The sequence below is a fragment of the Ambystoma mexicanum genome, chromosome 7p (genome assembly GCF_040938575.1).
Source record: "Ambystoma mexicanum isolate Mex_15411 chromosome 7p, UKY_AmexF1_1, whole genome shotgun sequence".
Taxonomy (NCBI): domain Eukaryota; kingdom Metazoa; phylum Chordata; class Amphibia; order Caudata; family Ambystomatidae; genus Ambystoma; species Ambystoma mexicanum.
Window position 1 is genome coordinate 867,170,454 of NC_090939.1, and position 14,264 is coordinate 867,184,717.

At 42.2% G+C, this 14,264-nt stretch overlaps 1 protein-coding gene across 6 annotated transcripts in view; it reads right to left on the reverse strand.

Moving 5' to 3' along the window:
- Window positions 1–14,264, reverse strand: part of GLRA2 (glycine receptor alpha 2) — a 979,311-nt gene that overhangs the window by 759,194 nt on the left and 205,853 nt on the right. For all 6 annotated transcript variants that reach the window (XM_069637069.1, XM_069637070.1, XM_069637072.1 and 3 more), the window contains one exon: window positions 2,569–2,792. In XM_069637069.1, the coding sequence (XP_069493170.1) occupies window positions 2,569–2,792 (224 nt within the window). The remainder of the gene's footprint in view (window positions 1–2,568; window positions 2,793–14,264) is intronic.

Sequence of the window (14,264 nt, forward strand, 5' to 3'; positions counted from 1 at the left end):
CCAAAACCAGATGGTCAGAACACAAATCCAATATCCGAATGGCATCTGACAAATCACCAGTAACACATTTTATTAAACATAGACATACCATTGCCCAAATAAGGTTCATTATACTGGAGCAAGTTTGCACACCCAGAAGAGCTGGCAATTTAAACAAACTGTCATTACAGCAAGAAAGCTACTGGATTGATAGATTAAACTCTATGTCTCCACATGGAATGAACTTGGAGTGGGATCTAAATTGTCTTTTGTAAACTTCCAATCAAAGACAGAGTTGCACCCCTGATATTTATTCATACATGTGCTACTCTCAAATTAACCAACAATACGGACTCTGCATATAAGTGGTCTTAACCAGTTAATCTAACCAGAATTCCCATCCCAAATCGTTGTATTGTTGTATAAATCGTTATATTGTTATTTAGAACACTCCCATACACAACATGTACCGTCTTACCCCAAAGGTATTCTCATTGAATGTAATCTATATCTTTTTCACCCTTCCAACATGGCGCTCTTCGTGCAGCACACATAGGGGCCATACTATTCACATTGAGCCAGTGCGCACGCACAATGGTTGTCATGACAACTAAGACAACACTCTAACCAGGAAGAACGAGTGACCCGATCAATGCGGCTTTCAGTAATGCAGCGAAAACCCACAGTATGGAATTTCAACTTTTTCTTAAAGTGATTCGGCTCGCGAAGGGACACATGCCAGAACGTAAGACTTAATAAGTTATTTGCCCATTCTTCCGAACGAACAAAAGGCAGATCGGCTTCAGCTAAGATCACCGTACATGCCAAGACAGAAGAAAAGAATATCCTAACTTCCTTGTAACGGTATGTTAACTGTCTAGGAATACAACATGTGTGATACAGTCAGGGTTCTATTATCGCATATTCAATAAGGATCCTTCTTGCAGGACCTACACATACCCACCAGCGTATTCAAAGATCTGTTCTTGAAGCATTTGACATTACCTAATGGCTACCTGTGAGCAACCCGCGAATGTGGTAAGAATGCAATGGTATAGCACATTACAGAGCAGGGAATATTGTTTTAAGTTACAGACCAGTAACCACGGTCTAATATTCCATTATCACACAGGACCGGCAGCATTGTATCAGCATAAAGCACGAAGTTGACTCAATCCCAAGCAAACAAACCCAATTGTTTATTGCACCAAGGTGAGCCTTTCACTTTTTAAAAAAAGTGAGTGCACTTAACTTTAACTCCACCAAGGGCCATGATGTAGGGCCCAGTGCTATTCAGTAGCAACTGGTCCCACACATGGACCACTATTATCCACTATCTGGAAACAAATCCAGCCTACCTCCAATTACTTCTAGATTTTACCAACCTGGTTTGAGAGAAGACTGTAACATTGGGTTTTTACCTCTTACCTATTGCTGAGTCAAGAGGCATCTTTAAGATACTCAGGTTAGTGAGTGCATAAAATAACATTAGATTTGAAGGTATTATGTTAGAAACTCAATAAAATACGATAGTACTGAATATATTTATTTATCTTACAGTATCGATGAATTGTTATTCCTGATGAAGGGCACCAAAGCCTGAAACGCGTCGTATTGAGGGAAAAGGATACAATTAGTTATTTACTTTGTTCACCCAAGTGTATATGTCTATTTCTGAAATTACGAATTAATCCATGAGATTGTCTTTCACGTATATTTGTTTGGAAAACAATTCTAGGGGCCTCATTAAACGGATGGTGGTAAGGGATTACCGGTACCGGTAAAGCTACCGGTACCGGTAATCCCTTACCGCCTTACTACGAGGTCCCTTCGCGTGTCCCTACCTTAACGGCTGGTTTTACCAGCCGTTAAGGACGGGACCCAGAAAGGGACCTTGGAGATAATTACGGTACCGCACTTTGCGGTACCGTAATTACCGCCTTCCCTATTCCCATTGAGCCCTATCGGTCTCCCTATCGGGCTCAATGGGAATGGGGAAGGGCCAATGGTGAATGGGGAATTACCGCCCACCAACCTTGGAATGGGGCGGTAATTCCGCCATCCACCAAATCGGTCAATTACCGGCGGCAACCATGGAGCTAATAACGCCATGGTTACCGCCTTCCGTGTAATGAGGCCCTAGGTTTTTCATTTGTATCAATGTAAATATCATTATTTCGTGTTACATTCTTGTATTGCTCACAGGTTATATTGAGATGTGTGACTTTATATTTGATGACTACACCCTTTTGAAACAATCACTTTGTATGAATCATTAAACACTGTATTCTCTTGAATTTAGTTTGGCAATTCCTTGCTTAAAGGTTGTGTACAGATTTCAGTCTCACTGTTCCAGCTGTGACTCATTTTTCTACTTGTACAAATTGATCTTGTAGCCCAAGACCACAAAATCTGTGGCACCTAAACACATTGAATACTCTTCCAATCATTCTTTCAACAATATCACATTAAAATTCACAGGAGTTATACCATTTGAGTGCCCCTCTCCACCATTTTCTGCCTTCAAATTCTTTCCATTTAAGCACTTGCGGATAGGAGTAACATTGTCAACCAGCAGACAAATCTTACCTGATACTGTAGAGCACCTTGCCATTTTTAAAAATCCTCAGGAGCTTGTTGTCTGTTGTCACATCATGGAAATTTGCCCCTTTCTCGTTAGCAAAGAACAAATCGGGCTTCCAAATAGAGTCCAACATTGAAGGATCCAAGTCCAATGAATCGTCAGGGTATTCGCTGTACGCTAGCCGAGGATCGTTCCACGTTTGTCTTAAGAAAATGTTGAGTCTATAGTCCTGTGGAAACACCAGGCAGAAAGACCTGTTAGACTGTGTAAAGTGGCCTGGTTTTGTTGGACGTCATCTGTTATTCAGTGGCAGGACCGTTGGCAGTGAGATGTCCACAGATGGGTTAACCATGACGATCATGAGTTTCAAATGCAATGATCGTGGCTAAAATGATCCTTTGCGAACAAGCAATTCTCAAAGGGAAACAGAGAAACACGTGACTGATGACAACAGTGACAGAAAGTAATGTAATGCACACACATGACGATGTAAGGCCTCCTAGGTGCCCATCCGCACCGATGCTACCTCTATCTCCTCTGAAGTCAAAAACACGGCCCTCACATTGCCTGCAATCATGACATTCAAGGAGTTTTCGATTGGAAAGGATCATTGGCAGACCAAAAGAAAGCAGCTGCTTAGTAACACATCCATATATTTTAGTTATTTAATAGTGATTTCATAGGAATCACTTTATAATTAAAAGCTAATTTAGGAGGTCAGACCAATGGTCGCGTGCGCACGCAAACATACACACTCACACACACACACGCACACACATACATATGCTCCATAAACACACAGGAAGACACACAGGCACACACATACACACAGAAGGACATTGACAGACACATAGATGCACACACACATGCTCTCACACAGATGCACTCACAGACAGACATGCAGACACACTGACGCATGGATGCACACAAACACACACACAGACACACGTGTGTGCACGCCAAGGAAATGGCAGTAAAGCTGGGGTCTCTCTTGGTGCCTTGGAACGCAGCATGAAGGGAGGCCAAAAGAATAGCCACATTTGCCATTTTCTACCGAAATATGGAATAAACGGACATAAATGTATTGGTTAGGCGTAATAGTTGCTCAATGTCACTAGGGGGTGACAGCGTGCATTTGCCCTATTGCCATGGTTACATTATTCATACCTAACATGCAAACTTTGTGAAATTGTCTGCATCACCTGATGGTTTGTGTGTAAACTGGGATATGTGATTGAATGAGTCCTATCAGTGGCAATGGACATTAAGCAACATATTTATTTCCTCTAAAACGCATCCATGCGATCTGATGTGCAACCACCCCCACACCTCCTTGTGATAGAACCAGTACAAACCATTAGACAAGAAATACAAGAGGCTGCAGCCCGTTCATTAAAACTGCCAAAAGGTCACCATCCAGGCATAGAAGCAGCCTGGGTCTGATGGACAAAGCTGTTTTCATGGGGTTTTCTCATTGAAAAAAGCTTTGGAAATCAGGCCCCGTGTGTCTTTGAAACACGTTGCACCCTCCCTGTGATTCATTAGAAAATGCAAGCAAGGGGCTTTGCCCCAGTGTAGAAACTCAGAACATCATGTATGTGTGCTCACACTTCGGTCTCCCACACCTGTGGCACTAGCTAAACTCCACCCTATGGCAAAGCGTGTTCCAATGCTTAGGAAATTGAATTCCTGCCCACGTGGTTGCCATGGGTGTCTTATACTGAAAGGGTTGAAGGGTCCATAAAATCTAGACCAAGATCTGGGGGAATGTGGGGACAAGATAAATACATAAATAAAGGGTGGTCCTCCAAGTCGCGGCATCTTCTTGAGCAATATTGCAACTGGCGACCAGGCCGTGGTGAGCGCACAGCGGCACATTAGAACATTATCCCCATCAAAAGGGCCTTTGTGCACGTACAGGCTTGATTACATTTGTTTTAGAAAGATTTCAGGGTTTTAATGCTGGCTTTATCGGGGGATAAGAAACAGTTATGTTTGCGGAGCTGAAGCAATATAATCCCATCTACTGCACAAAACCCTCGCATATTAATCTGCCAACTGGATTGCCTGAAAGTGGAAGCAATAAGCTTTTGACTTGGAAAAACTCACGAGTCGCTGTTTGCGCCGGGGACCACTGAAGTGCATCGTTCGAACAATTGTGATCCTCTAAATTTAGGTCAATGAGGATATCATGACCTGCATCGGCAAGGTCTTTCATCAGAATGATTAATACATTCGAAGACGCAGGATGAGTCCAAATAAATATTCACCGCCTGCCGCATCCTTGTCTGCGACACAACATCCCAGATGGCGTATGATTAAGCAAATCTATGATGCATAATTTGAGTCTTAAACTGCCACAACAACTTTGCGTCAAGTTATGAAACGGACCTAAAGAGCATTGTCCCTTCTGTTTTTCCTTTTGTCTTTCCGACTTCTCTATTGGTTCTCTGAAGTGTGTTTGATGTGTTCCAACATCTATTTCCAAGAGCAAATCTGTTCTACCAACTTGCCAAAATTCCTTAGGCAGATCCGCATCAACGGATGACAAAATACGCACAATCTTTTTCTTTTTCCATTGAGCTTACTGGCTTTTCAAATTCGCTTCTTCCGCCAAACTTCCTGCGGTGTGCAGCCTCCCGGAAACAGAGGCGGCTTTCCCAGAACTGCCTGAGCGCCGCTGTTAAATCTGTGAAACTAACAAGTGCACTTGTGTAGGCTCCAATGAACTGTGATATGCAAGCGGATGATTTCTCATTGTGCGTTCAAAATCAGCACTGTCCTCCCATGGACTCCGCGTCTCCATCAAGTAATGCATGATACATTTCCTAGAACAGTGAAAAGGAGCCTGCATATTGAAAGACCCAGTGATTCACCGCTGCAAGATTTGAACATGGTAGTCGAAGCATTAGCTTCTTCTTGTTATATGATTACAATCTCATTTTGGAGGGGTTTGGCCTAGTCCCTGGCGGCCATTTTGAAGGTAGCGGGGCAAGTATCTGCATAGCTTGCAAGAAGTGCTCGGATGATCATACCGCACCTTGTCCCGCGCTCCTGATAGAAGCTAGATCTCGTTTTCAAGTTGCTTATCGGAGTTAACTACGCACTTTAGGTAGTAATGTACTTTGCTAGTAGCCTATAGATACAAGGTACCGTTATGGTGTGCAGGTCTTTGTGCATTCTCTGGTTGAAGAGCCCCAAATTGTGCACACAGCAAACTCTGCCCAAGACAGTTTTTCCAAATCATCTTACCCTATGCTTTTTTACTTCCCATAGGAATGAACACATCTTGTTTCAGGAAAATTCATTTTAAAAAGATTTGTTCTCCCTCCAACTTATGCAGTAAATGTTTTATTTTGCTTTGATTTTACTGGCAAGATTTTACTTTAAGCACGTGTTTTCGTCTTTAGCTGTCGGTCTCCCAGCCTTATTGCAATGGCTATGAAATGTGCACAAAAATAAATTGAAAACAATTTAAAACCGTTTTAAAAAAATGAAAGATATGAACAAAGAAATAACTCCTATGTTTGTATGCCCTAAACATTATGCCTTTCTCGGTTTCTGTGCAAGCTGTCCTTTGTCATTTGCCGTCATCCCCTATTTGTGAACCATAAGGCCACGGCGTCTTGGAGGAATTCCTGATGGCTCCATAAGCCACGGGAGAAAAGCTTGAGTGGTTGGCAAATGTAAGGGGAGAACTCCGAGAGGAACTTCTTCCCTTAATAATTCAAAGTTGGCCGTGCATAATTGTTAATTATACATAGAACCTTGAACATAGCCTCTCTTGCCACGCAGCAAAGGAGTCTCGCTTCCACACAGGCTCTCCTGCCCGTCTGCTCCCCTGGGCTGCCTCACAGTTTGTTGCTTCCAGACAAGACATTTATGTTTATTATGGCTGATTATAACTCCTAGATCTCCAATCAGGTTTTTGCCTTAAAATGTGCTCATTTTTAATCTGTCCACTATATGTCTCTTTCAATCTACTTGAAGTTCCTTGTTTCCTTGGCCTTCCCTAACCTGCCATTGTTATTTAAAACTGTTTTACGATGTCAGGAAATGGCTTCCATTTTATCTAACTGATCTAAATTCACAAGGTACATTTAAAACATATGAAAGTAACACATCTTTGGTGGTCATTTTGTAGCCGACGGAGTTGAAAATGGAGGACATAAAAGCAAGGCCTAATCCTTTATTGGCTGCATTTTCGACTCCTGCTCAATTTACATCTTTCTTCAACTTTCCGCCTCGGTCTTGCCGGAGAACTTTATTTTTTTCCCTGCATGTGATTTTAATGCAGGCATAAAAGGAATGGATTCCTATGAAATCTCCCTCAAATTCGCATCTTCTAAAGTGTAGGCGGATTCCTCAGGAACACTTTAGTAAACGCCGCCTGCAAAGCGTAATTTTCAGGTAACGTTTACTTTTTGCAAGATGGAGAATACAACTGAAGTGTAAAGGTGATTTCCCCTGGTTTTTACTCTTCAGTTTTCCACTCCGCCTTGCAAAAGTTTGCAATTGCATTCAGGTGCTCCAACAGCACATAAGTGCTAACATTAGTGGTCCCATGCATGCCATTTGATTTTCTCTTAATACGACGCACGTGAAGCTCATTTTGTCCGAGCCCGGAATTTGGCAGCAGGGAGTTATGTTAGCGCATCGATTTTGTTACCGAAATGCATTTTGTTCCATTTTAAGAGACATTTCTTCATTTTTGGTTGCTTATTTTTGATTGTTGGACATAAATCCAAAGGATGAAGCCCGTAAAAATTCCAGTGGTGTTTATTCTAGCTCATGATTCGCCTCCTACCCTTCAAATCAAATTTCTTCTCTATGGGACCAAATTTGGCTGCGATCGGTTACATGTCTTTATAGTGAGGTAATGTATAACGAATACCCACATATCTAATCTTTTATCTTGAAAACCTTTATAGTGAATGCATTTTTTAAATATTTTTTGGAGGGGTCCCACCTTTTTCAAATATTTGTTTGGGTGGGGCCAGCATTTTTTAAAAATGTTTTGGGAGGTTCCACCCTGGGGGGGGAGGGGGGGGTGGCCCCGTTTCCCACCCTTAAAAATCCATCCGAACCGTTTCCCCAAAAAATGTAACCCTTTACCCCACCCTGAATACATTCACTATAAAGGTCTTCAAGATAAAAGATTCGATATATGAGGATTCAATATACAGGATTCGATATAAACACTGTATACCACTGCGATCGATTACAAACTTTTCACATCGGAAATGGAAAGCCTAGCAGCACACAACTTAGATTTCAGGGACAACTATGTTTACATATAAATACAAAACGAACAGGTTGCCATTTCATGCACGCAGTAGTACTCAATAAAGTTAAAGGATTAGGCCCAATTCGACTCTGACTCTGTGGTGGCGGACCCCAATATCAGTGCTGAGTCCGGCCTATTGAGAACCATCAAGAATGTCTTTAGTTGTAGAACCTTGTCACTCTAATGCTCTGGACGTTGCTGCAGTGCAGGCAGGATCTCTGTATTAAATAAAGTTCCGTGCACACACCTAATGTGAGGTTCCTATAGGATGGATTCGTGAACCTCGACACCACTGGGCCACGCTGTTCAAAAGGATAGTGGGGGGATAGTTGGGAGACTCGCATAGGGGATAGCGCAGGTTTGGGCATGAGCGCTCGAAAGCGTAAGAAAGCGCGGCACTTGCGCATGCTCCCACGCACGCTCTCACTCTAAGGGGCCCAGCTGCCTCGGAGTTGAATGCATGGTTTGCAGCAAGCGGATTAGCAGCCATGAGGAAATCTTGGACAGTGATCTGCTAGCAGATGCACCCATAAATAATCATAGCTACCTATGTGTTTTGGGAGAGAACATGTAAGTATATGCTAGCACATGTCAAAGCCTCTTAGTTCTTATATTTAATTTTACATTTTTTTTACTAGCTTCATGACCTTAAGACTGAAGTTCTAGCTAGAGTTTTTTAAACGTTTAAAGTACCCTCAAAGTACCCTCATTTTACATATGCACATACCATACCTGCAACCAGACTGCAGAACATTTTTGGAAATCTTTTAAAGTACAACAACATCTACACTGGTGGCATAGGCAATACCATGGGAGGGCTCGTTAGAGGATAGAGGACCACCAGTTGGACGTTATTGACCATGCTTGCCCAATCAAAAAGGAAAATATGTGATATATAAGAGAAGGCTGATCCAACTTCCTTGCCACTGGAGAACACTTTTACACTAAGCAATTCGATTACTTGCTTTGAGGGCATTTTGTCTGGAAGCATAAGGAAATCGAAGTACATTGAAGCACCAAAACTCGAGGAGAATTTGATGATTGTTTGTCCACAATTTCTGTTAACTAACCAGACAGGCAACATTGGCCAACAGGCAGATTCAGAAAGATAGTCACAATGGAAAAGATCTGATTGGCTGTGTTCACACAGTACACACTGTAGAAACACCAGTTCTAGACATTGCACAGCAGCACCCTAGCCCCTAGTCTCGGGAGGATAGCTCAAGGGCAACGTGCTCGCCTTGAAAGCAAGACGACGCTGAGCAACACAGGTTGGATCCCTGGGTCAGCGCTCAGAAACCTCTGGGTATTAAGTGTGTTATAAATTACCAATTACATCCTTGTCTTAAGGGGGCAGAGGTTTCACATTATAGTTGTGATGCCAGTGATTGGTCCTCAACAGAAGATGAGCTCAGTGGTATAAGTAATATCCCTGCCATTGGCCCTTCCTTCCTTACGCAAGGATGCTTCCCCCCACTGACATACCTATAATTGATGACCCTAGTGGAAGAGCTGAGTAAAGAAATTGGAACGCTCAGAGGCGAACTAGCCAAAATGATTAGTGAATTGAAGGAGCACCTCCTAAGGAAAAATCAAAATTACTCTCAGACTATGTGGACCCTGCCCAGGATATCTACTAACTCAAAATCATCCTACATCGTTCACGGGTTGACCAACGTACATGTTACCGTCAAAAAGTCTGAAGGTTGCAGAACTGCAAGTCGAGCTAGACAACCCACTAGACAGAGAGAAATACAGTTACTTTTTGGAAGGTCCAACGGTTATGAGAGTCGCAATTTCGGAAAGAATGTTAATAATATATTGCCTCAAGAAGAAGTCTAGTGAATAAGAGGCAATTGGATGTCTCTGCCCCAACCTTGTCTCCATGTTTCATTCCTGTTGTGAGGGCAATAGAACTATTGAGGCCAAAACGGGGAATGCCAGAAATCAAGGATAAGAAATGAGTTGCCCAAATGAAGGATAAAAGGAACATTATAATCAGTAAAGTCCAGAAAATAAGAAGACATGAGTCATGTGAGGCCATCTAATCTAACAATATAATAAAAGACCAGATGTATGATTGTCCTGTATGTTTGTCCGATGCAGTCATAGCTTCGCCTGTTGTCACCGCTAGAGGTATCTGTTGCCTTAGTATATAGAGACAATGCCAATTTGCATAGCTTCGTCTGTTGTCACCGATAGGGGGAGCTGTTGCCTTACGATATATAGTGGTACTACTTTGTTCATGAAAACCTGCACTGTGGCCTGTGTATACAGGTTTCAACAGTAGTACAAAATAAAATACTAGCATGGCTGAAATAAAAGTCAGCGCTGAAGGTGAACTCTATAGACTAATGAGTGCTGATGAGCTGAGAAAGAAGTATTCAGATTATCTTAGACTGTCAACTCTAGACCGTCACACTCTAGCTACGTGCATAGCAAGACAGCTGTTATCTGTACCATATGCTGTATGGAAATGTATGGACCTCGCTCTGTATTAAGCGATTTTTACCTGTTTATTTGTTTTCACTTTTTGTTATATTTTATTTTGTAATGCCCACTGTGTGTTTGCGTTTGTATATATTTCTACTTCGTCTGACACCAAAGGCTGAGTGTCAAAGTGAGTTCAATCAAAAATTCAAACGTCTGTGGATGCACAATGGCCTTATTACTATTAGATTGTGCTGGAAAAGAAATGACGTGAAGTTCAAATGGATGCATTGTAAAAACAATGTACCAAATTTAATTTACCTGTAGATAACACAAGGGGCAACTACACTTTTAAGGAAACTGATGTGGGTGCAGAGACAATGGAGCCATAGATTTAACCTAATGCCAATGCACCTGGAGCAATGTGGTGGCACTCTCTGTTGCACTAATGTTGTGTCACGTTTGGTCACCAGCCCATCATTGCAGCAGGTTGACGTAATGTGCACGGGGTGCACTTGCACGCTCTGATTGCTCACAAGGCCTAGTAGGACCGCCTCCCTCTTTCATTGTTATATTTGCCTTTCATTCCCATGTTCCCTCCCTGTTGCCCTGTGGGAGCTTTGAAACACAATTTACTTGATGTATAAGTGCCTTACAAATTCACAATAAATAAAAAAATAGTTGTATTTCCTAGTATGGAAAATGCAAATGCAGCACTTGGGTGGCTTTACATTTGTTATACTAAAGAGGTCTTTGTTGGGGGGTAAGGGGGACTCATCCTTTGTATGACATTGTATGTAAAAAATACCCCTCCCATAAACACAGCATACATACTTAACCTGTTGACAGAACATTTTCCTAAACAAGTAGGACATTGTCCAGGGAGTCAAATTCCTAAGATACTTTTCCACCAATGTCCCTCAACAATGACATTTGGGTTACTATATATGTTCTGAGAATGGGTTACTGTCCAAATAAGAAAACATCATATGAAATGGACAGTATACATAGACAAACACTGTATACACAAGCGTACCAGGTGCCCTTGACGTATGTCTCCATGAGATGTTATTCAATGGACAGTGGAACCAGTCCAACCTGGTGTCTTTATAGAAAGTTCTTAGAACTGGGTATTTACTGATTGCATCTTGTCTGACAGATGTCCAGGATGTTGCCAGAAATCTAGTTATGGGTTCAAAGTGTTCCAAACAGATTGCATGTATTAAACTTTATCCTTGATTCCAGAATAGACTAGAACACTGGGTACAATTGGAACTCTTGTTCACAGAGAATTGGTAGACATTTTCTGAGCAACGCAAGAGACCAGGTTACACCAGGCTGTCCATGAGGCATAATGTTTGTGTATTTGTAACATGAGCATGACATTGCTGAGTGGGTCTCTTAGCTGGAGACACTGGAATCATAAAGGTGTGGAGTTTTGCCGTGAGGGTTAACACGGAAACAATGTAAATAACCACAAACACACAACCCACACATCTGCCATAAGAACCAACTGCCGCAAACAAACCACCAAGTCACTGGATGTTGCCCTTCCAGACACAATAACCCCAGTGCGCACAATTCCAAACACTCCTAGAAAGCCGAATCGCACGGACACCAGTTTCTCCTGGTTCTTCAAGCAACAGAAAAGCACAACCTCTATCCTATTCCCTCTTGCCTCACTAACCCACCCAACCCACTTCCTCATAGAACCACGTGAGCGCTTGGAGACCATGCAAATGGTAACGGTGCGCAGTATAAGTCAAATTAACATAACATAACAATAAGGAATTCTAAAGTTGAAAGGCGACTTAAAAAAAAATGTCTTTTAAACAATCGTTAGTTCCTTTATAGTTGATAATGATTGAAGTAGGGATTGTTATAAAATATACCTTTCACAGATTCTGAAATTCAGGGTCACTAAAAAGTAGATTCCCAAAGAATAACAGAATAACGGCCATTGTTTGAGTTTGATGCTTTTATGAAAATGGTTGAAAAATGGTTGCGATGTTGGGCAACATCAGTGGTTATTCCAGCCTCCTCTTATTCTGCGTTCAGCAAAAGAAAAACATGAACACATTATTTTTGCTAAAGAAAACTGCTAGGTGGTGCACCTTATCTAACCAACGTATGCCAGAGATCATTTCCTTGTTGTTAGAATATGTGTAGTCCACATTTTTCCTTCAACAACTATGTTGTGAAGAATTCAACATTAAAAAAAAAAATTGATTCATGATACAAATTATTGATTATCCAACTGTATGGGGTGTATTATGAGTGGGAGGTTCCTTTACTGCAAGACATATTTTGCGTACGAGGCATTCCTGGACGAAATATACACATTTTGGTTAAAACTGCTATTTATTACATTTTTACTGGTTATTTTGCAACGGGTACCATAGCTAGCAAATGGAAGGATGACTTGTCGGATAGATGTCCATTCTGCCCGAGAAGAGAGGATTCAATCTATTTCCTCTTTACGAGGGAGGGCCAGACTTAAAGTTCTCGATCCAAATGCCGGTATGAACCCTTGAAGAAATGGTCCAAATTGGTTTGAGCCTCCATAGAGATGGCTATTGAGTTGAATTGAGCCGAGTCAGTAAATGTTTGATTCAGCTCGAATCAGTTCAAACCAATTCATTCCATAGTTCACTATGGCTTGAATTTGGTTAAATACTATTAACACCTGTGCAGATTTTACGAAAGGATGGGCCAGATTCAAGAAACCTTTAAGGAGGCATTAGGCATTTGCATTGAAAGCTAGTAACCTTTGCAGCGGGCCATTACTACAGAGAGCACAGCCAAGATAAACTAGTTTATCATTATTGGCTACCGGAAAGCCTATATAAATAATGGCACTTAACCGCATGATTGTACGGGCATTGCGATATGGTGATGATTGTTCTCCATGTGATATAGCAATCGGTGTCGAGAAGGGATTTGTTTTGTACCTGCTGTTGGGGTTCTGGTGGGGGGGTTCTTATTTGTGGTTGATGAATTTTAATGATGAATTTGTTTGTATTGTGGTTTTTATGATTGCTCCTTTTAGTCATTGTAAATGTAATGGCCCTCATTACGAGTCAGGCGGTACAGGGTTAACGGCACCGGTGAAGGTGTCGGTGCCGTCAATCCCGTACCGCCCGATTCCGAGTTCCCCTCGCGGGACCCGCTCTGCACGTCAAGTCTCACCAGACGTGCAGAGCGGGTCCCGCGAGGGGAAGAGGGAGCAAACAATGGGCCATCTCGTAATGGCACGTTGTTTGCTCCCTCTCCCAATCCCATTCAGCCCTACGGGAGCTGAAATGGGAATGGGGAAGGACCGTGTCCGGGTCCTTGGAGGAAGGAATTACCAGGCCTTCCGACCTCGGAATGGCCCGGTAAATCCTCATTCCGAGGACCGGGACCCCGAAGCGATTTCGGCGGCAGCCATGCCGCCAATAGCGGCATGGTTACCGCCAAACTCGTAATGAGGGCCAATGTGTTTTAAAGTGCATTCGTTTTATGTCCATTTTACCCAAAAACTGAATTGACTGATTGATAAACCTTGTCCTCTAATATAGAATATTTGGTGAACGTTTTCCTAATTTTTCAATGTTCCGATTATGGGTGAAATTGTAGAGATTTCTGCTGCTGCATAACTTTCTCCTAGGAAACCAGATTAATGATGTGGTCCAATCTGGCGTTCATCACATCCAGAGTGTGCCCTTCTTCATCCATATATAATGCAGCCCATCTGCTGGGGGCAAGAGAACCATGTTATGTGCATGTAGTAGGCACTTGATCGTCGCATCTCCCAGGAGTAGTCTGAAGGCTGGCGATTCTTCCAAGTTTGTCACAGGTTATCAATGTAGCTGTTGAAAAGGTTTGGGCTAAGGCAACCTCAGTCTTGCACTTTAATCCTGTGTGCAATTCTTTGTCCTTCTGCTTATTTTCGCACTGCATTTTGTCTGAGTGTACATTCCTTTCATCACCCCATACAGTAAC